Source organism: Euprymna scolopes, chromosome 36 (assembly GCF_053919585.1).
Source record: "Euprymna scolopes isolate OS-2025 chromosome 36, ASM5391958v1, whole genome shotgun sequence".
In the NCBI taxonomy this organism is placed as follows: Eukaryota; Metazoa; Mollusca; class Cephalopoda; order Sepiida; family Sepiolidae; genus Euprymna; species Euprymna scolopes.
Window position 1 is genome coordinate 6,129,978 of NC_136517.1, and position 27,816 is coordinate 6,157,793.

General features: G+C 31.4%; 1 protein-coding gene across 1 annotated transcript in view; it reads left to right on the forward strand.

Annotated features, from left to right (window-relative positions):
* LOC145260309 (lysosomal cobalamin transporter ABCD4-like) overlaps window positions 1–27,816 on the forward strand; it is a 94,312-nt gene that overhangs the window by 55,023 nt on the left and 11,473 nt on the right. The window contains exons 11-15 of the mRNA XM_080118197.1: window positions 12,054–12,208; window positions 19,471–19,581; window positions 23,553–23,644; window positions 25,491–25,527; window positions 26,814–26,916. Coding sequence (XP_079974323.1) covers window positions 12,054–12,208; window positions 19,471–19,581; window positions 23,553–23,644; window positions 25,491–25,527; window positions 26,814–26,916 — 498 coding nt within the window. The remainder of the gene's footprint in view (window positions 1–12,053; window positions 12,209–19,470; window positions 19,582–23,552; window positions 23,645–25,490; window positions 25,528–26,813; window positions 26,917–27,816) is intronic.

The following is a 27,816-nucleotide window of genomic DNA, read 5'->3' on the forward strand; positions in this document are numbered from 1 at the left end:
TTTCATATGTAAATGTCATTACATCAGTTTTTATCTATATTGGCATTTTGTATAATTCTGGCCCTTCCTTCTTCTGATGAGAAGCAATTAGAAAAAAAGTTTTTTTTTTTTTTTTAATTTTCCCCTTTATTTTTCCTTATTGAGAAACAAAAATGCAATTTTAACATGATGCTGTGGGGTAGTATATATGTAGGTAATATCAAAAAAAGAAAAATATGATCACTATGAAATAATGGGGATCATTAAAGAAGAAAGGAAACGGGGGGGGATAGATGAAAAAATGAAGAAAGAAAGGAAATAGAAAAAATAAGGAATACAGAAATACATATACTACCCTTTTGATTGATTTTTATATATTGTACCTACTTTTTATATTTCTTAATTACTTTTTACCATTTTATCCTACTCCTTCATTCTCATTTCACTAAACGTTATTAAGCCAGTTTTTTATCTATATTAGCATTTTGTATAATTCTGGCCCTTCTCCCCTTTTGATGAGAAGCATTACGTTTTGAAATGCCATGGCCTACAGAGGTTTCTTTTCTTAATTTTCCCCTTTTACTTTTCCTTATTGTTCTGATAATATAATAAAGTCAATGGATTTTACAAATCTGAATACATTGGGATGTCATAATAAAACCTCTCTTTTAAAGTCTCCTGTTCTGCACACATGTCCCTATACCATTTGAATTATATCTTTATGAAATTGACTTCCAAAGTAACTTATTTCTGGTCAGGTCCTTATTTATTCCTGCATCCTCCCGTATTTTCCTTAGCCTACCTCTGTCAACTGAACCTGCTATCTCAACTATTTTACATCTACGAACCCAAGAACTCTCATCCATTCTTTTAATGTGGCCATACCACCAAAGTCTCCAGTTGTGCCATGCCCTATATCGTTTATATAGATATCAATTTTCTACTATTTTTTTTTTAAATGTCTAAGCATTAGCAGTATTCATGCTGTTACCTTGTGTGAAATTTTGTTTATAATACAAAATTTAGATAATATTAGATCGCCCGTGACCTGTTGAGTTATATCTATTACTAGCATTTCAGCCTGGCGTTGCCCGGGTGTTTGGAGGTGTATGTTGAGCAAAAAAAAAAAAAGCGGTCAATTTTTTTAACTTTGACCCTTATTATGATTCCTTAACATTTATTGTTTGGGGCTCAAACCAAGTTATTAAGTTAGATCCATGTTCAAGCAACCTATATTTAAAATTTTAAGTGTTTAGACCCAAAATTGACGGAGTAGTTTGGTAGAGTTCTCAAAGGTTAAATCGTTGAACTTTGACCCCTTAACAGCCAAATTTCTGAGCGAAAACGGATTACAAAGATTTTCCCTGTATATCAAATTTCGAGTCTGTAGACTTAAAATTGACAGAGTTATTGCATAGGGAAATGTACACACACACACACGTTCACTTTTATAGATATATAGATTAAATATACCATTTCTTAACTTTGACATTGGTTAATAATCATGTTTTTACAAGAATTACAAAGTCCAAGAATTTCACAATGTCTGAATACATTGTGATGTCATAATAAATCCTCGTTACCCCACTAATCCTAACCCTAACCCTAACCTTCTTTACTTTCTTTCATGCAGAGATAATTCCAATTCGATTTTTCCAGATAGATAGATAGAACTTTGGATGATATAATTATAAGATTGAGAAATTCAAACGATTTTGCAGAATACATTGTGATGTTATATATATCCCCTCTCTCTCACTATTTATCTCTTCTCTCATTCCCCCCCCCCTTCAATTGTTTGCATCATTCTGTTCCTCTCAACCAGGCAAGATAATAAATCATCAGCGTTTCATTAGTCAAACTAAAAGTTCATGTTTGAAGTTTTACAATTTTAATCTATAAAATTTTTTATCATTTGAGCATCTAAAACATTAGAATACATTGTGATGTCATAATAGACTCCCTCTTCTTATCATCGATCTCCCACTTACTTTGTTGGTTTAATCTCTGAACAGTTTTCATTTCTATTTTTCCATTGTTTTATTTATGATAAAACACTATACTTTTATACAAAGAATTAGGCTAATTTTTTGCATTTATGACATTCCTCAGTGCGTGCTCACATACATGTCCATAGTAAAATAAAACTCTCGTAGCGGGCACCGAACATGCATTGAATGACTTCAACGAAAACACCATTTTGATTTAAGATACTGCACTGCACAATTCACTGGCGATTGCAATAACCATTTACAAATCTCAAGATATCGTGATCCACAAGTATTGAGAACATAAACCTGATAAACATACATTTTTCTTTTGAGATCCAGCATCTCGCGGTGGGGCAATGGTTAACGTCGCACGTTTTTTTTTCACACTTTAATTTACAATTTTGCCTCAAGGGTTCGGGTTCGATCCTCATACTTACTTTTTTTTTTTAAACCCCCCACCCCCCGGAGTTTCCACACACACCTCCAAACACCCAGGCAACGTTAATCTATAAAATGAAGTCGGCCGAATTCTTGAACTTGGATCTTTATAGCATGTTTTCACTATTTCTTTAAAAAATATGAATATATTTAGAAAATAAAGACCTCAGGAATTTTTCTGTCAAACCGTAACCGAGCATGAATGCACGTATGGTGACTGGATACAGCTAGTCTATAAATATAAAAGCGAAAATGTATGTATGTGTGTTCGCTTTTTCTGTATGTCTACAAAAGGCTTTTTTCAGAGAAGCGGTTGGTCGGTTCACAACTTTTAAAAATTTTTATATCACGTATAAATCGTAATATCTCACAGTTAACAACGAAGCTTGCCTGTCTATTTAATTTGCTTGACTTTGGGAAGATAAATATTCAACATTTGTCGCTCGCCGTATGTGGGTTAGTTTTTTTCCTATAACATCTTGGGAAGCGTTCCAGCAGTAAATGAAATACTATGCCGCAGTCAAACTTGACCTCATTAAGTCATTAAAACGGGCACCTGCCAAATCCAAATAATTAAATAAATTCAAACGTGTTTCCGTTAGCATCTCGCGGTGGGGCAATGGTTAACGTCACACGTTTTTTTTTTTTGCACTTTAATTTACAACTTTGCCTCAAGGGTTCGGGTTCGATCCTCATACTTTTTTTTTACCCCCCTTCCCCCCGGAGTTTCCACACACACCTCCAAACACCCAGGCAACGCCGGGTACCCCTCGCTAGTTAATCTATAAAATGAAGTCGGACGAATTCTTGAACTTGGATCTTTATAGCATGTTTTCACTATTTCTTTAAAAAATATGAATATATTTAGAAAATAAAGACCTCAGGAATTTTTCTGTCAAACTGTAAAAGAGCATGAATGCACGTATGGTGACTGGATACAGCTAGTCTATAAATATAACTATATGCAAATACTGAGCCGTGTGCAAAATGATGTCACGGTAAGGAAAAAGATTATAAAAAGAGAATGGTCACATGTGGCAGGAGAATGAGGAAATGTCGTTGTTACAACGCAAAAAAGAGTCGAGTTATTACTTGCCCTATGCTCTTTGCGATGTACTCTGCTACGTAGTTGTTGCCTCTTATAGTAGCTCCCTACACTAAAGTGGCAATGTGCCTTCTTTGGGGTGAAAATGTAAAAAAAAAAAAAAAAAAAAATCATCTGAAGAAGGCCAAAGGATGAGTTGGTCGAAACGTTGTTAAATAAAAACCATGAAGATGAGGATAAAAGCGCACAAATAAATAAATAAATGAATTTGTTGTTCATTTTTGTTTAATATGTTAATAAAAACATAATAAATAAATAAATAAATAGATAAATAAATAAATAGATAAATAAATAAATAGATGAATAAATAAATAGATAAATAAATAAATAGATGAATAAATAAATAGATAAATAAATAAATAGATAAATAAATAAATAGATGAATGAATAAATAGATGAATGAATAAACAGATGAATAAATAGATAGATAAATAAATAAATAGATAAATAGATGAATAAAAAAATAGATAAATAAATAAATAGATAAATAGATGAATAAATAAATAGATAAATAAATAAATAAATAAATAGATAAATAAATAAATAAATAAATAGATGAATAAATAAATAAATAAATAAATAAATAGATGAATAAAAAAATAGATGAATAAATAAATAGATGAATAAATAAATAAATAAAGAGATAAATAGATAAATAAATAAATAGATAAATAGATAAATAAATAGATAAATAGATAAATAAATAGATAAATAGATAAATAAATAAATAAATAGATAAATAAATAGATAAATGAATAAATAAATAAATAAATAAATAGATGAATAAATAAATAGATGAATAAATAAATAGATGAATAAATAGATGAATGAATAAATAGATGAATAAATAAATAGATGAATGAATAAATAGATGAATAAATAAATGGATGAATAAATAGATGAATAAATAGATGAATAAATAAATAGATGAAAAAATAAATAGATGAATAAATAGATGAATGAATAAATAAATAGATGATTAAATAAATAGATGAATAAATAAATAGATAAATAAATAGATGAATAAATAAATAGATGAATAAATAAATAGAGGAATAAATAGATGAATGAATAAATAGATGAATAAATTAATAGATGAATAAATAAATAGATGAATGAATAAATAGATGAATAAATAAATAAATAGATGAATAAATAAATAAATAGATGAATAGATAGATGAATGAATAAATAGATGAATGAATAAATAGATGAATAAATAAATAGATGAATAAATAGATAAATAAATAAATTGATGTATAAATAAATAGATAAATAAATAAAAAAATAGATGAATAAATAAATAAATAAATAAATAGATGAATAAATAAATAGATGAATAAATAAATAAATAAATAGATGAATAAATAAATAGATAAATAAATAGATGAATAAATAAATAGATAAATAAATAGATGAATAGATAAATAGATAAATAGATAAATAAATAAATAGATAAATAAATAAATAAATAGATGAATAAATAAATAGATGAATAAATAAATAGATGAATAAATAAATAAATAAATAAATAAATAGATGAATAAATAAATAGATAAATAAATAAATAGATAAATAAATAAATAGATAAATAGATAAATAAATAAATAGATAAATAAATAAATAAATAGATAAATAAATAAATAGATGAATAAATAAATAGATGAATAAATAAATAAATAAATAGATGAATAAATAAATAGATGAATAAATAAATAGATGAATGAATAAATAGATGAATAAATAAATAAATAGATGAATAAATAGATGAATGAATAAATAAATAGATGAATAAATAAATAGATGAATAAATAAATAGATTAATAAATAAATAGATAAATAGATGAATGAATAAATCGATGAATAAATAAATAAATAGATGAATAAATAGATGAATGAATAAATAGATGAATAAATAAATGGATGAATAAATAGATGAATAAATAAATAGATGAATAAATATATAAATAAATAGATGAATAAATAGATGAATGAATAAATAGATGAATAAATAGATGAATAAATAACTAGATGAATGAATAAATAGATGAATAAATAGATAGATGAATAAATAGATGAATAAGTAGATGAATAAATAAATAGATGAATAAATAAATAGATGAATAAATAGATGAATGAATAAATAGATGAATAAATAGATGAATAAATAAATAGATAAATAAATAGATAGATAAATAAATAAATAGATGAATAAATAAATAAATGGATAAATAAATTAATAGATAAATAAATAAATAAATAGATAAATAAATAAATAAATAGATAGATTAATAAATAAATATAGATAGATTAATAAATAAATAAATAGATAGATAAATAAATAAATAAATAGATAAATAGATAAATAAATAGATAAATAGATAAATAAATAAATAGATAAATAAATAGATAAATAGATAGATTAATAAAGAAATAAATAGATAAATAGATAAATAAATAGATAAATAGATAAATAGATAAATTAATAGATAAATAGATAAATAAATAAATAGATAAATAAATAGATAAATAAATAGATAGATTAATAAATAGATAAATAAATAGATAAATAAATAGATAAATAAATAAATAGATAAATAGATAAATAAATAGATAAATAGATAAATAAATAGATAAATAAATAGATAGATAAATAAATAGATAAATAAATAAATGAATAAATAAATAGATAAATAAATAAATAAATAGATAAATAGATAAATAAATAGATAAATAAATAGATAGATAAATAAATAAATAGATAAATAAATAGATAAATAGATAAATAAATAAATAGATAGATAAATAAACAGATAGATAAATAGATAAATAAATAGATAAATAGATAAATAAATAGATAAATAAATAGATAGATAAATAAATAGATAAATAAATAAATAGATAAGTAAATAGATAGATTAATAAATAAATAGATAAATAAATAAATAAATAGATAAATAAATAAATAGATAAGTAAATAGATAGATTAATAAATAGATAAATAAATAGATACATAGATAAATAAATAAATGAATAAATGAATAAATAAATAAATAGATAAATAAATAAATAAATAGATAAATAAATAAATAGATAGATAAATAAATAGATAGATTAATAGATAAATAAATAAATAGATAGATTAATAAATAAATAAATAAATAGATTAATAAATAAATAAATAAATAAATAGATTAATAAATAAATAAATAGATTAATAAATAAATAAATAGATAGATAAATAAATAAATAGATAGATTAATAAATAAATAGATAGATTAATAAATAAATAAATAAATAAATAGATAAATAAAAAAATAGATAAATAGATAAATAAATAAATAGATAAATAAATAGATAGATTAATAAATAAATAAATAAATAGATAAATAAATAAATAAAGATAGATAAATAAATAGATAGATAGATAAACAAACAAACAAACAAATAGATAAATAAATAAATAGATCAATAAATATATAAATAGATAAATAAATAAATAGATAAGTAAATAGATAGATTAATAAATAAATAAATAAATAGAAAGTAATTAAGAACGCAAGAGAGTTGTATGCTCAATCCGTCAAGTCCAAAGTAGCTGAGCAGCGGCTTGGTTCCCACCAGTTTTGGCAAATAGCAAACAGAATCCTGAACAAAAGTATGTGCTCTATCCCAACTATCATCAATGGACCTGAATTAATCTCGTCAGCATCAGACAAAGCCAAACTTTTTGCCAAGAACTTTGCAGCAAATTCTACTCTTTGCGACCAAGGCCACCAACCCCCAATATTTCCTCCTGTATCAGAAAACACACTATGTGATATACAAATATCTGTACGTGATGTTGCCAAGCTAATCAAAAACCTTGATTCTAGTAAAGCAACCGGCCCTGACGATATTCCAATTATAGTACTCAAAAAACTTCCACCAGAACTAGCACCCATACTTACAAAACTGTTTAAACGTTGTCTTAAGAAGAATTGCTTCCTATCACCCTGGAAAATCTCATCAGTATGCCCTGTATTTAAGAATTCAGGTGATCGTTCATCCCCCTCTCAGTACAGGCCAATAAGTTTCCTGTGCGTCATGAGTAAGTTGCTGGAATATGTGTTAAATAGAGAAGTAATCAACCATCTCAGCAAAAATAACCTTCTTAGTGACACACAATATGGTTTCCGTTCTGCTAGATCTACAGCAGATGTGCTTACAGTTATATCTCATAGGATTAGCGAATCTCTCGACAGAGGCAACCTTTCTAGGGCAATTGCTCTTGACATATCAAAGGCTTTTGATAGGGTATGGCATAAAAGTTTACTTCACAAGATCTCCAGCTATGGTATAGCTGGAAATGTCTTCTCAATTATTAAATCATTTCTCTCTGATAGGTTCATAAGAGTAGTAGTTGATGCGCAAAAATCAGAAGCTCACAGTATAAATGCTGGAGTCCCTCAGGGGTCCATCCTGGGCCCAACTCCTTTCCTGATCTACATTAATGATCTTCCAAATCACATCTTTACATCATTCGTAGACATTTTTGCTGACGACACTACCATCTATGGTAGCACATCTAAGACAGTAAACGACCAAGTTCTCTCCGATTCTCTCTTGATCACATTGTAAAATGGGGAAAGGAGTGGCTGGTTACTTTTAATGCATCTAAAACCAAGCTTCTCTCTTTACATCATCAACGTTCTGATCCCCATCTGGCATCAATTAAAATGAATGGCTCTCGTCTTGGGGAGGCCTCAAGTTTTGACAGGCTTCTGGGCTTGACCTTTACTCCTGATCTTAAATGGAATACGTACATCAAATCTGTTGCCAAGGCCGCTGGAAAAATGGTCGGATCCTTCTATCAATCCAATAGATATCTCACTGCGATGCAATTCTCTATTTATATAAGAGCCAGATACGTCCAAGGATGGAATACTGTTGCCACATATGGGCAGGAGCTGCTAGAAAAGACTTGTCCTGCCTTGATAGGGTTCAAAATAGATTTTGTGGCCTGGTGGGAGATGTCCTTTTCTCTTCGCTGCAACCTCTATCTCACAGAAGAGATGTTGCGAGTTTTTCTCTGCTTTATCGTTATTTTCATGGAAAGTGTTCGACTGAGCTTCAATCTATGGTCCCCCCTCGCCAAACTTTCACAAGAAACACTCGACTAGCTGAAAACATTATCAATAATTTTCCCCACTCTTTATCTGTGCCTAAACCTAAACGTAGATTCGATGATCAAAGCTTCTTCCTTAGAACTGCACGCCTGTGGAATTGTCTTCCGTTTTCCTGCTTTCCAGCTTTCTATAATATGGTTGTCTTCAAGTCCAACGTGAACAAGTTTCTGATGAGCCGTTCCACTTAAGTTAACAAATTTACCGAACTTCCATTACTATCGATTACTATATTGTCCTTTTGACTACTCTACACTCTTTAACCCTTATCCTTGAGTGGTCTATCGGCCTTGATAAGTGGTGACACCTATTTAAAAAAAAATAAATAGATAGATAGAAAGATAAATAAATAAATAGATAAATAGATAAATAGAAAGATAAATAAATAAATAAATAGAAAGATAAATAAATAAATAAATAGATAGATAAACAAATAGATAGATAGATAAATAAATAAATAGATAGATAGATAAATAAATAGATAGATAGATAAATAGATAAATAAATAAATAGATAGATAAATACATAAATAAATAGATAATTAGATAAATAGATAAATAAATAAATAGATAAATAAATAGATAGATAGATAAATAAATAGATAGATAAATAAATAGATAGATAGATAAATAAATAGATAGATAGATAAATAAATAAATAGATAAATAAATAAATAGATAGATAGATAAATAAATAAATAGATAAATAAATAAATAGATAGATAGATAAATAAACAGATAGATAAATAAATAGATAGATAGATAAATAAATAGATAGATAGATAAATAAATAAATAGATAGATAAATAGATAGATAGATAAATAAACAGATAGATAAATAAATAGATAGATAGATAAATAAATAGATAAATAAATAAATAAATAGATGGATAAATAGATAAATAAATAAATAAATAAATATATAAATAAATAAATAAATAGATAGATAGATGAATAGATAGATAAATAGATAGATAGATAAATAAATAGATAGATAGATAAATAAATAGATAGATAGATAAATAAATAGATAGATAAATAGATAGATAGATAAATAGATAGATAGATAAATAGATAGATAGATAAATAGATAAATAGATAGATAAATAAATAGATAGATAAATAAATAGATAGATAGATAAATAGATAGATAGATAAATAAATAAATAGATAGGTAGATAAATAAATAGATAGATAAATAGATAGATAGATAGATAAATAGATAAATAGATAAATAAATAGATAAATAAATAGATAGATAAATAAATAAATAGATAGATAGATAAATAAATAGATAGATAAATAGATAAATAGATAGATAAATAAATAGATAGATAGATAAATAGATAGATAAATAGATAAATAGATAGATAGATAAATAAATAAATAAATAGATAGATAAATAAATAAATAAATAGATAAATAAATAGATAGATAAATAAATAAATAAATAGATAAATAAATAAATAGATAATAAATAAATAAATAACTAACTTTGTTGTTCATTTTGGTTTAATGTGTTAATAAAAACGGACTGAAAAAAAAAAGAAAGCATTAGTAATAGAATAAGTCCACAAGTATGGGCGAAGACAAAAAGATTAGAAATTTCATGTGATATTGACTGAATGTCTCATTAATAGGGAAAATAAAAGTGTTCATTTCTGAGAGATGATTCTGAGTTCTGTTAGTAAGAAATGGAAATGTTTATTTATGAAGAATGTGTGCCGTATACCGATGTTCAAATCAAGGCCATCTAGGTATGTGTGTTCATGTCTGCAAATATATACTAACCATGTTAACTCCTTGATACTTCTTGTTGAACTCCAGTGCCACATGGCCTGGAGAGAAGCTTTGGTTGCACCCCAAGAGATAAGATTGGGATTGGAAGAAGTGCCGTGGGATAAGTCAGCTCGCTTTGTTCACGTAGCTGGAAAAAATGAACTTTGTGTTAACCTGTTTTTTTATCAACTTCTATCACATGCTCAGTTCACTTGAAAGATGGTCTCTGATTGGATAAACCAGAAAGTAAGTTGATTGCTTGCATCAATCAGCACTGAGCTTATAAACCACCCTCTCCCTCTTGGATAGGGTCGAAAAAAAGTTTTCAATCTAATACATCCCACTTTGTCAACTAAGCTCCAACCCCTGTCCCATCGCCGCAATGTTGCATCTCTGTGTCTGTTTTACAAATATTTTAATGGAATGTGCTCTGATGAACTCAGTGCACTTGTGCCCCCTTGACACACATATCCCCGACAAACCTGCTTAGCAACAAAATCTCACCCCTTCACTGTTGAGGTCCCTAAATACCAGAAAGCTTTATACTCTAATAGTTTCTTCCCTTGAACATCTAAACTTTGGAATTCCCTTCCTGCTACCTGCTTCCCTGACTGTACTGATCTGCAGAAATTTAAATGTGACGTAAACCAACATCTGATCCATTCTGGCGGAATAAAAATATAGGCGACATTACTTTTGGAATGCCCCTCATATTTAGATAATTTCTATTTCAGTCATGTAAATTATTTCAATTTGAAAGAATACACACTCGAGCGGGATTATTTTATTCTCTTCACTCTTCTAATATATGAAATCAGTCGCATGTTTACATTTGCATGTGGATAGACAAACTCTCAAACCATAACTCTTTCATCTCTATCCATGTCTAAAACTAAGCAAAAATTCCATAAACAGATTTTCTTTCCTAGAACTCTCCATCTGTGGAACAAGATACCTTGGGGCTGCTTTCCCACTGACTATGGCGTGGTCGTTTTTCAAGTCCAATGTAAATAAGTTTTTACTGACCCGTCCTCTTAATCCTTTAGTATAAGCACATTTTTATGCAATAAGGTGGCACCCACACACATGACGGAAGTTAGCATGCAACTGACGCACGAAGATAAACAAACCCTTCATTCACTTGTTGAACCATGCATAGACCTGTACTTTGAAGACCAGTTGTGCTGACAAGCCATAAGAGTAAGAAATATTTCCTATACAGTTTTTTTTTTTTTTTTGAAAGGTGACTTGAAAGTACAATTTGACGGTAAAGGGTTAAACAACTAAGCCCTACCCCTAACCCTAAGCCCTACCCAAGTTCCACCATTACTGATCATCATGGAGTTGTCTCACATTCTACCTAACACTTATTAACTCTTATCCTTGAATGGCCTTCTGACCTTGATAAGTGGTGACATTCAAGTAAAAAAAAAATTTAAGGTTAATGATTTAACAAAAAAAAAAAAAAGAAAGCTAAAATGGGAATTTATTCCAGAGTGATCAGTAATCATTATTTTAGTCATGGGGCGTGACCTTCCCCTCCCAATAATAATTTGATTTTTCATGGATTGTCAGGTGATTTTTGTGTCTATTTCAGATTTAATATTCCCGAAACGGATCAAACTGCTATAGCTCTTCTCCACAAAGAAACCAATGAAGACAACAGCAGATCGTCTGACTCGTCTAATGTGGCTATCTCTGTCAAAAACCTCACTTATCGAATCCCTTCATCGAGGGAAATTCTTTGTCAAAGTAAGTTTACTCATTTGCATACAAGAAAAACAAAACAGAAATAGGAGTTAAATTGCATTCTTTGAAAGCATCGTTTTGTAAAATTTGGAAACTTTCGAAAACCAAGTAATTCTTTTGAATTCTTGCACTAATCATGTGACACATTTAGTTTTGACTTGAATGCAATTGTCAATAACATGGAACAGTTTTCTTTATGACATCATTCCAAATTTTTCAAAGCTGTATCGATGGATTTAAAAAGGAAAAATAAAAAATATGTACATTATTAAAATGAACTTGCATTGCATTCTGTCCATTGTGCTCACTCCACATTCTATCTAAAAATGTTGGAAACTATTCAAGTTTGGTTGAGGAGCCTTCTCTCTGTGAACAGAGGGAATGTCTCAGGTTTGAACGTGATTAACTTCTAGGATCTTCAAAAATGTGACGTTGGTTTATTTTAATCGCTTCTGCTTTTTTTTTTTTTTTTTGGTTTTTGTTTCACTCATGAACAGAAAGCAACGTTACTTTATTTTAATAATGTAGAAAATTTTTTGATTTTTCCTTTTTAAATCCCTTGATCCAGCGTAGTTGTTGATGCTTTGGTGATCTGCGATGAAAGCTGAATCTATTATGACCAAGCCCAGTGGAAGCATGCTGGCTCTCCAAGAAGGCCAGACAGAGCAAATCCATGCAGAAACTTGTGATAATCCCTTTTTTTGACAGTACGGACATGATCTACATGTACTGGATTCCCACTGGACAGACAATCAACAGGGAATACTATGTTGAGGTTTCAAGAAAGTTCAGGAAGAGATTCCATATAAGAGGCCAGCACTCTTCAAATCTGGTCAGTGGTATTTCCACCAGGACAATGCACCAGTCTACAATTTCATCCTTGTCACAGACTATTTGACCAAGATGGGCATCAAGGCAGTCCTCATCCTTCCTATAGTCCAGACCTTTCTCCCTGTGACTTTTGGTTACTCCCTAAGCTCAAGGAATTAGAGGCTTGCGTTATGAGACAGTTGAAGAAATGAAAGAGGCTATGATGAGTGTCATCACACAAGTGGCTTCCAAGGATCCTTCCAGAAGTTGTTGGAATGGTACCACAGATGTATTGTAGCCGGAGGAGATTACTTTGAAAGGGACTAGAGTTTCATGTGTGTACTATCAATAAAGTGCCCATACGAAAAAGGTCTGGAAACTTATAGATGGCACCCCATATTTTGATTATCAATTATCGATGACATTCCAATACAAAACCATCTAAGAACACTGCTAGATACATAAAGTACATTTGTTGAAATTTCATAAAAATTGGCCCAGCCATTTTGGAGTTCATTAAAAATGAACTCTAACAAGCACATCACACAAAAGTTCGTTTTAGATAATAGAGAAGAGATAAAGATATATTTAGTAAGTCATAAAAATATACAGTAGAACCCTGGGATACGGTGGTCCTAAGATACGTTTTTTTTTTTCAGGTTATGATGTGGAGTACAATGTTTTTCCGGTTACAGTATTTGCACTGCCTTACTGTGTTATTTATAATGTTATTTGATTATATACATGTGTATTATATACTGTATTTTGTTACTAATTTTTAATGGCGTATCCCAAGGTTCTACTGTATATCGCATTTAGATTACACAGAATTTTCCACGTTTAATCCTCTTGAGGATTCCTCAGTCTAGTGACGAGTTGTCACAGGGATGAAACATGGAAAATTCTATGTAGCTCAATCGCCATATATATTTTCATAACGTTCTACCTAGCTCTACTCATGTATTGAGCCCTGTTGAAGTAAATACTAGAAACTGATGCATAAAATATTGTATTTCTTTACAAAATTTTATATGGATGCATATAATAATAACAAAATATTTATTGGTTAGGGTTAGGCTACACATGGAAATTCCACAGAATTAGAAATATGATATTTTTCTGGATAACACAAAAAAATTAGTTTTTTGGACAGAAAAACGAATAACATGCAACAAATGAAAATGATGTCCATTGTATTTTAAATATAGAATTCACCCAAATGAGATAAATTAATAAGTATTAATAAATACTCAGAAAGTAATATTGTGCTACATAGTTCAATACAAATGATAAAATCACATTGTAAGAGGCAATATTTAATTTACTTCTTCAGTCCTGCACCTCTTGGCAACCGGTGTTTTTTTTTTTACCTTATTTCTTTCGAACGTTTCTATTTTTTTTTTTTTACATAACTTCTTTCTTTGGTAAAGAACTGCTACAGGTTCTTTTCTCACACCATTATAATAATGATCATATATTATTATAATAATGATATTTGAAAACGCGACTACATCAGAGGGAGGTCACTCGCATATTCTTTTCCGGTGTTTTGGGGCCAAATTTTACAAATGTGGATATTTTTGATAGCAGTTTGGCCTTCAAAAATTGTATTTGGCCCCTTTTCAAAGCATAACATGATAAAGAACAGGCAGAATATGATTATATATATATATATATATATATATATATATATATAGACTTATATGTAATATACTGAGTTTGTGTAATTCAGTAAATTTTCATGTACCAATAGGTTTTAAGCCAAAAATGGTTGACTTAAGGATTAAGCTACAAAATTATCACATTTCATAATTGAGCATTAATATACTGTGTGTGCAAAATCAAAACTTCAAAACAAGGTGTTGATGACAACAAAAAGTGTATTTCATTTAACGTTACAATGGTTTCAATGTCTAGTTCGACAATTTCAAGCATTATATCGTTTGAAAATTTTCAAAAACCAGCATTTCTTCAAACTTTATGAATAAACACACTTTAAGCAATGTAGCATTTTTCGAATAGAAAGAAAAAAAGGCGGGGGGGAGGGGAATCCCTAGCGGGAAAAGCATGCAAGAAACATTTACCTTGGTTGTGGTTACGGAAAAGCCTGTTTAAATATTAATGTATCGCCTAATTTTCGTATCCTTATTTTAAGAACAGCGTTATGTGAAGTTTTTACGAGGAGCCCAAAGCCATTTAAAATTTAAAAAAAAAATCTATCCCATTTGTTGGGTTTCTAAATTCCTTTATTTCCCAATGATTGATTTTTTTGTAAAAAGAATTTTTTAAAAGTTTGGTATCTATATTTATATTATGGCCGTAACAACCTTGTAAAGATGTTACGGTTAGTTTTAGTTTCTTATTAGTGGCAAGTAATGTTTATATATTATCGTTCTATTGGTACATGGATATGATACCATTTCCGGTTTAGAATTTGATTGAATATGAGAATAAAGTAAGTCACCATGTTTGACAAAGTAAAAAAAGGGGCTTAACTCTACACTTCTAAGATTTCATATTTGTGGTTCTCGTCGAAAATAAATTTACAAAAAAAAAAAATATGTAATATCCCCTTTTGCGTTTTGCTTTATTTCAACTAGAACCAAAAATATGAAACCTCAGAAGTGTAGAGTTAGCCTCTTTTTCTCCTTTGTCAAACATGGCAACTTATACACCTGAAGAGGGCTGGAGGTTACATTGATTGAAACACTGTAATAACACTCAAGATGAGAACATTAGTCTGATTAATCTAAATAATACTAACCATTTAAACCCCATAAAATTAAAAATACAGCTATTAAGTATGAGAACCTTCAATTCGATCTTGCTTTTCAATGTGGAATAGGGCCGACCACTTCCCTAGACGAGTTCATAATTAACGGATACTCAAATTTAACAGCTAAATCTGACCCCCAAGATCGCCATGGGCATGGAATATGTGTCTGCATTAAGGATGGCTTCCCATGTGGCAGGGATATCTCTAGAGAAGATCCTAATTTACCCTATATGTGCTTCAGGGCTGCACTTGCTAACACCACTGCATTTATATTTGCCCTCTATAGGCCCCACAACAGCGGAGTTACTATCTTTAAGAGCATATCTGAGAAAATTGACCACATACTGTCTTCACATCCCTCGGCTAACATCCACATATGTGGTGATTTCAACGTCCATAACGTGGAATGGCTGACCCATTCAAATAAGACAGATGATGAGGGAAGGTTTTGTCATGATTTTGCCATTGCTTATGACCTCACTCAGATTGTTCGCGAACCCACCTGTGTACCCGATACACCCGGTCAATATGCAAGCCTCTTAGACCTTTTTCTCTCAACTTCTCCTGAGCTATGTTCATGTTCCGTTCATTCTCCTCTAGGATCCTCCGACCACTCCGTCGTATCAGTTAAGATAAAAACGAAATGTAAGAAGCCCCCAGACGTACCCCTCCACCGTACTGTATACCGATACTCTATGGCTGACTGGGATAGCTTCCGTACATTCATATCTGATTTACCTCTGCACTCCATGTTTAAAAAGGATGTGTCCTCTATAGTATCAGATCTGACCGAATGGTTAATTGCAGGCATAGACCAATTCATACCATCTAAAAAATTTCAACAAAAACCTAACAACCAGCCATGGTTCTCCCCAGAATGTGCTGCTGCTATCGCGCATAGAAATCACTTTTTTCATAGCTACCAACGTAATAGATGCACTGAGACTAAAGCTGCTTTCAGGTCTGCCAGCAACCACTGTAAAAGAGTAATAAAAAATGCAAGAGAGCTATATGCCCAGTCTGTTAAATCCAAGGTAGCTGATCAGCGGCTTGGATCCCACCAGTTTTGGCAAATAACAAATAGGATCCTGAACAGAAGTGTGCGTTCTATCCCAACCATTATCAATGGACCAGAGGTCATCTCGTCAGCGTCAGACAAGGCCAAACTATTTGCAAAGAACTTTGCAGCTAATTCTACCCTATGCGACGAAGGCCATCAACTCCCCATATTTCCTCCTACAACACAGAACCAGCTAGGTAACATGCAAATATCCGTGCATGAGGTCGCCAAGCTAATCAAGAACCTAGATTCCAGTAAAGCAACTGGCCCTGATGGCATCCCAATTATAGTGTTAAAAAAGCTTCAACCAGAACTTGCTCCCATACTTACGAAACTATTTAAGCGCTGCCTTAAGGAGAAGTGCTTTCCGACTCCCTGGAAGACCTCATCAGTTTGCCCTATATTTAAGAATTCAGGTGATAAGTCATCTCCCTCTCAATACAGACCTATAAGTCTCCTGTGTGTTATGAGTAAGTTGCTGGAATCCATATTAAATAGAGAAATAGTCAACCACCTCAGCAGGAATAACCTTCTTAGTGACACACAATATGGTTTCCGCTCTGCAAGATCTACCGCAGATGTGCTGACGGTTATATCCCACAGGATAAGTGAATCTCTTGACAAAGGCTTCCTTTCTAGGGCAATTGCTCTTGACATATCAAAGGCCTTCGACAAGGTATGGCATAAGGGTCTACTTCACAAGATTTCCAGCTACGGTATAACGGGAAATGTTTTCTCAATCATTAAATCATTTCTCTCTGATAAGTTCATAAGAGCAGTGGTAGATGGACAAAAATCGGAGGCCTGCAATATAAATGCTGGAGTCCCTCAGGGGTCAATCCTGGGCCCAACTCTCTTCCTGATCTACATCAATGATCTCCCTAAACACATACTTAAATCATTCGTTGACATCTATGCTGATGACACGACCATCTACGGCAACACATCAAAGGCTGTAAATGACAAAGTTCTCTCTGATTCTCTCTCCTCTGATCTCGAGCGTGTGGTTCAGTGGGGGAAGATGTGGCTGGTTACCTTTAATGCATCCAAAACCAAACTTCTATCCTTACATCATCAACGCTCTGATCCCCAGCTGGCATCAATTGTGATGGATGGCTCTTGTCTGGGTGAGGCTCCATGTTTTGACAAGCTTCTGGGTTTGACCTTTACTCCTGATCTGAAGTGGAACACGTACATCAAGTCTGTTGCCAAGGTCGCTGGAAAGATGGTGGGATCCTTCTACCGCTCCAGAAGATATCTCACTACTGATGCAATTCTCTATCTATATAAAAGCCAAGTACGTCCAAGGATGGAATACTGTTGCCATATCTGGGCAGGAGCTGCTAAAAACAGCCTATCCTGCCTTGACAGAGTACAAAATAGACTTCGTGGCTTAGTGGGGGATGCCCTTTTCTCTACCCTGCAACCTCTCTCCCACAGAAGAGACGTTGCGAGCCTGTCTTTGTTTTATTGTTATTTCCATGGCAGATGCTCGTCTGAACTCCAATCTCTGGTCCCCCCTCGCCAATCTTTCACGAAAAACACCCATATAGCTGAATCTACTGTGAAAAATTTCCCCCACTCTATATCTGTGCCTAAATCAAAACACGGATTCCATGAACAAAGCTTCTTTCTTAGAACTGCACGCCTGTGGAACTCTGTTCCGTCTGCCTGCTTCCCTCCGGACTACAACTTGGATGTCTTCAAGTCTAATGTTAACAAATTCCTAATGAACCGCCCCCTTAAGTAAACACTCCATCAAATCTCCTCACTAACTTAATGTACTTGCAATAACCCTTATCCCTGAGTGGCTTCTGGGCCTTGATAAGTGGTGATCACTGTGTAAAAAAAAAAAAAAAATAAAAAATGTACAAATATTGGATCTGCTAGTCTTACACAAGTCACTAGCATGCTTTTCTGCACTCACAAAAAAAAATAAATGAAATTAAAATAAGACATGTCTTCATTTGACACCAGGAGAGATCGGCTACCACTGGCATTTGTTGCTATTGCTCGATAATAAAGAAAAAAAATGTATATTTCATTTATTAAAAACAAAACAAAAAAAAAACAAAACCTCTTAGCATCAAATTTGTTTTTAAAAATCATTTCTTATATTTTCAGTTCTATGATGCTTTGTAGAAATATTGGATCTGTTATCAAAATATTTAAAATTAGAACCTATTTATGCGATTTTAGCATTCGTCATAAAAAAATTAGAAGAGAATTTTTTTTTTATATAAGGAGTGAAAAAAAAAAAAACAACTTAGAAGACCATCAGAGCAGTCTTTCGATTTGACAAAAAAAAAAAAAATGCTGATTCATTTTTTAGGCTGTATTAATACATAACATTAAAAATCATGTTTAAATCTTGATAACATTCAATTTAACACCGAATAAATACATCTTTTTTCTAAATGTTGGAGATCATTTTTCCAAAGTTATGCTGAAAAAAAAAAAGTACCAACTTGTGAATTTATAAAGTTTTAGTTGGACATATTAACACCCATACAACTGTCCGTTATATAATAGATACCATGTTTGTTTGATTGTGTGTAAATCTGTCCTGAGATGGGTATTAAAGCTAGTTATGAATAATTTTACTCCATTACTTTTTAGATTTAACATTTCAACTTCAATCTGGAATCAACATTCTCGTCACTGGTGAAAGTGGGTGCGGCAAAAGTTCATTAGTCAGAATGATAACTGGCCTATGGCCAGTGACATCAGGTAAGTACAGTTGCATTTTTAGTCGCGTGCAAGCGACTCTATAAGTCACTCTGTATGTCGGTAACACTTTTGTGCTTGGCCTTTTTGGTTAAGATCAAAAGTCTGTTGTTAATAGATGCTGTTCTTAGCTTTTTAAGCTTTTCTTGGCCTTTTGGCCAAGATATTTTCCAATGAATTGAACTTTTTTCACACGCACACACATATTTTAATTTAGAAAAAAAAAAAAAAAATTACACTCACACAAAATAATTGTAAATATATTTTTTGCAAAAACGCTGGGATTTTCATTAGTTAGTTTTGAGTCCACTGAGTGAATGAGGTATTGTGGTAAATGTTGCCAGTCAAGAGTAAAGTCGCAAAAGACTCCATTTTCACTTTAGTAACAAAGACCCTGCAACACTCCCCCACCCAGATCTTAAAGGGCCTTGTGCCTAAATTTGTTTTGTAAATTTGAATTTTGCTTTTAATTTATTTTAATTTTACATTGAATTATTTTGATTGTAATTTTCATTTTCACAAAATAAATTATATATAAAGATCAAAGTGTAGTATCTGTTCTTACTACATGCTGTACTTATTGTGATATAAAATGGGGGATCACTTTTCTGTATCAATTTAATGTAAAATGATCACCTACTTTACAACCAGTCAGTCTCAAAGCCATTCAAGTCATTCTCCAGATCATTCAAGTTGTTTTTGAAGGATTCCAGTTATTTTTTAAGCATTCAAGTCATTCTTAAGGTCATTCAATTCATCATTAAGTTCATTAAAGTCATTCTAAGTCATTTACTTTTTATTTAAGTCATTTCAGCCCATTTTTCGGTCATTTTAGTTTATCTTTAAGAATTTCATGTCAATCCTACATTCACGCATTCATTCATTACATGAGAGCACGCGACTAATGGCTATCGGCCTTGTTTTTGTCTTACTCTCAATTGAAATAAAGTATGTTCTTTAAACTAGTATCATTCAACCACATACACATATATCTATGTATATTTATGCATGTAAAAATATTTAAATATCTAAAATAAGGAATACACAAGATTTAAAGTTCTTTCCCTAATCCATTTTGATGTAAGGCTCATTTCTTCGGAGGAAATGTCTTTAGCAAATATTTGTTTATGGATAAACATAATTTTGCTTTTTAGCACATTTATTGAAAATTAATTAAAAATATTTTTAAAGGAACATAGAAAAGGACATCATTTTAGGTGATCCAACAGGAGAATTATATTAAACAAGAAAAAGGAAATGCATTTTAGGAACACGATTTGAGTGCTGCCCTGGGAATAGAGATGAATTTTTTACTTAAAAAAATGTTTTGTAAATATATATTTTTTCTTTTAAATCCTCAAAAGTTTTGTATATATATTTTTAAAAAGATATTGCTCGCGAATATTCGTCAAAATTTAGTATTTAAAAATATTATTTTAAAAATATATTAATTGTTGCTAAAGTTAATGTTTTATAGAATAATTAAATAAATATTGAATTGTCTTAAAAACGCACACAGAAAAAAAAAAACAAAAAAAACAAAAAAAACACGGTACATAAAAATCAATCTTGGTTGCAAAACTCCATGAAACATTCGCAAAAATCCAAAACAGAAAGACACCCATTTATTTAAATACGTTCGTTTTGTTACTTACTTAAAAAAAATGTTTTGTAAATATATATTTTTTCTTTTAAATCTTCAAATGTTTTGTAAATATATTTTTATTCGGCCATGTCAAGGTCGAATCACCGGTGTTAGTTGAAATGTGCGCCGGTTGTCGCCAGGCATCGTCTTCTGCTACAGGCCATCTGTTCTTTACTTGATCCATGGACATATGTTTCTTGTTAACTAGCAGTCATCATCATAGCTTGGCAACGATCAAAGCCACGACTACATTGTCTTTAGTCAGGCATTTAACCATTAGGTATGAAGCCTTGCCTGAAAATATGTACAGTTTTTATTGCTTAAATAATTCAGAAATGCATTACTTGTACATATTATTGACGTTTGCACATGTCCAGTTAAAAATTATTAGATAATTCAATATTTGATGTAGAGCAATTGTTTTTTCTATTAAATTTTTTTATCTCTTGCTTATTTTCAGTTTTTTTTTGTGTGTGTGTGCGCTGAACTTTACAAAATGCAACGTGCACATGTTATTCACTGTGTGTCCTAGAATATATATGCCATAATTCATAAATTGGTACTAATGCAGATTACGAACTGGTTTTCTGTAAATGTCTAATTGAGTTTGCCTGGCACCTGAGGTAAACTGCCACAATATGCTGAGTACTGCCGGGAAAATTTAAAAAACGCTAGGAAATAGAAAAATGACAATAATCATCGGGTGTGAATTACAATTAAAACGAAAATAGAAAAGCAATAAAAAAAAATATAACAATATACTCTGAGTTGCTCCAGTTAATTGATGGTTGGAGACAGGAATGAGCAAAAGATGTTTTTTTTTATCATTCAAAGCAAACTTACCTTATCAACAATTATTTCTATGTGAAGTAAATATTTCAGTTTCAGATTTTACATAAAACTCAAACTTTAGCACCCATAGTCCTTTGGGTCTGCAGTATCTACACATTACTGCTGGAATATTTATGTTTGTATTATTTACTCTTCAATGAATATAATTTGAAATCGTGTAATGCAGACTGTTTTTTAAATGATGTTTGCAGCAAAAGATAAAAAGATGGTTTTTGAGGTTTTTTTTCTGAAACTTTAGATACCTCAATTTTTGTAAATTTAATTAGATTTCACAGATTTTGGAATAGTTGAATATACTACAGGATGAAACGATAAAAGTTACGCTCTGAATAAAACAACACTACTTAAATTTAAAACTTTTATTGAAAAAAAATCAATCCAAGTAATTTGATTATGTAGTAGAGCTGACATGTATTCAATGTAGCCGCCTTTACCCTCAATCACCACCTTGATACGGGTCCTTTTCCACAAGCACCAGTGGGAGCTCGATGAATGCTCGGCAGATGGCGGCAACCAGGCTGTCTTTGCTGTTGTGGGAGATCATGCTGGTGATGTTCTTGATGTATGACCAAACTAACAAGTCCAGTGCGTTCAGGTTGGAATGAGGGGGGGGGTGTCAGTGAGAGAAGGGTACAAAGTAATAGCACTCCTTCTGAAGCCAGTCGTGGGTCTCTTTGGACTTGTGAGTCTGCGCCAAGTCCTACTGCCACACCAAGGATCTACCAGCGGCCACCTAATTGCATCAGGGGATCACTACACTCTTCAGCACATCCAGGTACACTTTGGTGTTGACTTTCAACCGACTTTGAAGATGTGAGGTGTTATGATGTGGCCCTCACTTGAAACCACACCAAAGACCATAACCGTGGTCAGAAACTTTGTTTTCATCACCCTGGGCACATCCCTGATATTCGTGGCAGTCCAGCAATGCAGTTTGAGGGTGCAAGCAATGGTCTTGTTGTCATAACTTGGATTAATAGAGAGCATGAGTTGTACAGTGGTGCCTCTCCAATCTCACTCATTGAACATTGTGTCACTTTCAGACATGAGAAAAGGCTTCTATTGCTTCTGGGATTTGTACACAACTGGCCAACTAGTAGATGGTCTGCAACAAAAAAAGAAAACCAGTTTTCATCAAACAGAAATGGAATCATGTTGTCTTTTCTAGGGCGACAATTTTTTTGTTTCACATTGTATAGGCACAACTTCCCAGTTGAAAATAATCAAATTTTGGCCATCGTTTCCAACCCTCTCATGATAGTGTTCATCATTCCAATGATAATCATTTAACCCTTATCCTTGAGTGTTTTGGGTATCGATATGTGCTGACTCATTAGTATTTAAAAATATTTTTTTCTAATATCGATTTCGAATTAAAACAAATATCTATGAAAGAATGTAAATAATATTGTCAAAGCTTTAAATTGTAATTTGAATTTTATTATATTTTTATTTATTTATCTATTTTTTTTTCTAGGTCATATCGAGTGTAACATTCATTTAGGCAATAAAGGAATGATGTGCCTCCCACAAAAGCCTTATTTCACGAATGGAAGCCTTTTGCAACAGGTATGTATTGAATGGAAACAGTGAGAAAGTGGAATCCATTAATTGGTTGATGACATGGGCTTGAGAGATGCTCTATTACATTCACTTTTACTCTTCATAACACAATAGAATAAGCATGAATTGCCAGGGTAAAATAATCATTGAGAATCCATTATCTGGGAACTATTCTTATAATAAATGCTGCTACTAGTAATAAACTGAAATGGCTAATTGTCCAGAAGTCCTGTATGACTGCAATTGGAAGCAAGATCTGATGACTTGGCATTAACAGTGTAAAAACCATGAAAAATGTGGAGCCAGGCTGAAACATCTGTATTATTTTTTTATATGAATATCTATATTGAAAGATGGGTTTCAGCCAATTTGAGTAAAACTTTGATGATTGCCTGTCTTGAAAAAGGTTCACTTTTATTTTTTGAGAGAACTCCTTAGCCAGGTCTCTAGCAAACCATTTAAAAGGAAATTGCCTGAGAACGGTACGAGAATGCACTCGCCCAGGAGCAATTCAAGGATGTCAGGCGAATCATTTTTCAGTAATTTTGTAGATAGCTCTTAGTCCGTGTCGTTATCTGAGTTCATATTGGCATCACTGGTTGAGTTCATGTTAATGTTATGGTTTAAGTTTGTATTGGTGTTATTTGTTGAGACCATGTTGAGGTTATTATTAGAGTTTATATTAGCATTATTGGTCAAGTCCATGTTGATGTTCTTGCTTGAATCCATATCAACAGCAGTTGGGTAAGACTTGTGCATGCGAGTATTACGTTTTTTCTAAAAAAAAAAAACGTTTTCCACATGTCTGAATAACCTACATATAAACTTCAAGTCTGTAGATCAAAAATTTGTTGCGTATATAGGTTGAGAGTTGTCCTCACACCCACGCACATTCTCAATGTTATAGATATATAGATATAACACTAGCTGTGCCTAGAACTAATCTTTGATTTGCATTTTTTTTTCAATCCTCTTGTTTATTATTCTTGTACCAAACTTTTATTATTGTTAAATGTATTGCATGTATTCTCTTTCAACTAGCCAATTTCTATTTGTTATTGTTGTGCATGCTATTAATTACACTCGTTAATGTTTTCAAAATGAAATCATTGGATTTTCAGTTATATTCAAATAGCACTAGTCAATGATTTTTTTAAAAAATTGGAACAAAGAAAATTTCTTTTTCATCATTTTAAAATAATGATTACATAAAAGTTTGTTTCTAATTTAAAATTAATCTTTGTTTTAAAATAACTAGCAAGGAGACCCGATGTTGCCTGAGATTGAATGAAGATCAACGAATTTTTCACCCTCTTATATTTTATTGCCATCGAAATCAGTGAACTCGACCATTTTTCAATGAAATCGATTAAATTATCTCCACTAACCAAGGAGAGAAAAAGTGAAGTGCAGTATCTAAACAGATACTACACTATAATCTTTGCTTGAAAACCAGATACTTTTTCACTGTACAGATGCTGAACGACTTCTCTACTAGCTTCTTTCCTTGCCTTTATAATTTCGTCCCTGCTCCCTGTTTTTCTAACTGTAATAGCGTGCAGAAATTTAAATGTAATCTGAACAAACATCCTGCTGCACAACTACCTACTTCAGGAGCCCCCTATAACTCGGGCTCCTGAAAACAGTGACCTGTTACATCTCAGTGACAATGTGCTTTGTTTGAGGTAAATAAAATTGAAAGGGATAAAATCTTACCCAATAGACTGAAAAAAAAAAAAATGTTTTCCAAAAAAAAAAAGAAACCCGATTTCTCATTCACGCAAAATACATCTTGATCGAATCCAAACATGTAGCACATGGGAAATGCTTTATTTCCACTTTTTTCTTATAGATTATCTATCCTGACAGAGAGGAAACGTTTAATTATGGTGAGTAGAACTCATTTCATTATGTTTTCATCTTATAATTATTTTTACTCACTAGGAGTTCTCACACAGGATATCATCACTGATTTCTCACTGACAGCAACCGGTAGTATTCCTTGGAATCTGAGTGACAAGTCTTTCCATATTTCCAGTACTCTTCACCTATTTTGATAATCAGTGCAACTGACTTTGCATTATTGCAATAGCTGTTTACCATTAATTTCTCAGTAGTAATGACTATAGGTTTTCTCTGGGATTTGGTTGGTAATACGAAGCCTCCCGAAATTCCCAGTACTCTTGCACTCTTTCAGTGGAGATTTGGTTAGTGCTCTCCCTTTTCAATCTTTCCATCCTCCTTGACCTTTCACAACAATTTTGTGTGGTATCGGCCGAAGCAATCCTAAGCAGTGAAGACTATGATGGCAGTGTACAATGCCTGCATCATCAGCATACTCTGGTGCAGCAGCGAATTATGAATCACCTATGCCAAATTAGAGCGGGGACTCTACACTTTCCACATGCATAATTGCCGCATCATCCTATCCTGCAGAAGCCTTCTTAGTATGTTCAATTTCCTTAGGCAATGCAGCCTACACTGGTTAGGCCATGTTCAATCCACGGAGGATATGTGTGTTCCAAAGGAGAAAGTCCACTGGCCGCCCCCAACTCTGATACATATAAAGTGGAGAATACTAGCTGTACTGATTTGACACTGTCCAAGATCCATTCAAATTTATTTTTATAAATATTCTATCATCACACTGTTCTAGATAAGTTTGGTATTTAAGCAAAAAAAAAAAAAAAAAAAAGAAAATAAAGAACGCTAACTCTTACTAAAAGAAATAAGTTATTTCCCTTTGGTTAAATTTTCTTCTTTTTAAGTATTTATTTAAGAATGTTTTCTTATTAGCAAACTGTTGTACCAGATTAAGTATTTTTTTTTTTAAAATAAGAACGACCGAGGTGGAGATAGCTCGTAATATTTTCACTGTTTTGTCTTTAGAAATGCATTCACATCTTTTATCCGAAATATATTTTTTTTTATCAAGTATTATCCTTTTTAATTTTGAAATCTCTTTTTATTTTTTTTAATTCTTTTCCTAAGTATTTCTACACACAACTGCCAAATTATCTCTTTTAAAGATGTTTTTCTGGTTTTCAAACCCATGCAATTTTCCTGGAGTTTTATATATTTGAAATGTTTCAGTGAACCAGAATAGAAATTCTTTATCCAACCTGATTGAATTTAATTATAAAACTCTTTCAAATAAATGCCCTTCTGTCAACAGATCCTGTGGTCCAAGATGAAATCTTTCAGTATTTGGAAAAAATTAAATTGCAATGTCTTGTATCAAGAGTTGGTCAACTGGACAAAAGATTAGACTGGGACTGGTAAGTACGTTCTTAGATTCAACAATTGTTTAACTGCAAAGTATCTAACCTTAGCAAAATAATTATGCTTTTTTTTTTACATGGGAGTCATCACTTACCAAGGCCCGGAACCATTCAAGGATAATGGTTAATAAGTGTATGGTAGTCACTAAGTTAATGATGGAAACTGGGTAGCAATGGATTATTTTTTTTTTGGGGGGGGGGGCATCTAAATAAGAACTAGTGTAGTGAACAGGAAAGCAGGCCAGCGGAACAGTTACACAAGCGGGCAGTTCTAGGAAATGAACTTTGTTCATAGAATTTGCATTTAGATTTAGGCACGGATAGAGTAGGGAAAATTGTTGATGATTGTTATAGGTAAATGAGTGTTTTTATGAAAGTTTGGCAAAGGTGGGGCATGCAGATTAAAACTCAGACGAGCACTTTCCATGAAAATGATAGAGCAAACACAGGTTCACAATGTCTCTTCTGTGGGAGACAGAAGAACAACAAAATGAAATATATATATGTGTAAGTATATATATATATAATATATATACAAGCAAACAGATAACTTTATAAATATTAATTCTTTAATATTTATATTATACTTTAATTTTACCACCTTGGATCATTTTGGTAAATTTAATTGTAATTTTTATTTTATATGTGTGTATGTATATATATATATATATATGTGCAGAATATTAGAAAGTTCCATCAAATGTCTGGCCAAGAGGAAGCTCCAGGTATTTCCATAAATAATAGCAATCAAGAGGTGTTAAAATGTTTTTGACTCCTAATGGGGTATGACACTAATGATTTCAACGATAGTTTTTGTAACCATAAGTTATAATAACCAACCAATCAGAAGCTTCCAAAGTTACTACAAAAATTGTTGAATTTTGGAGTCAATCAGTT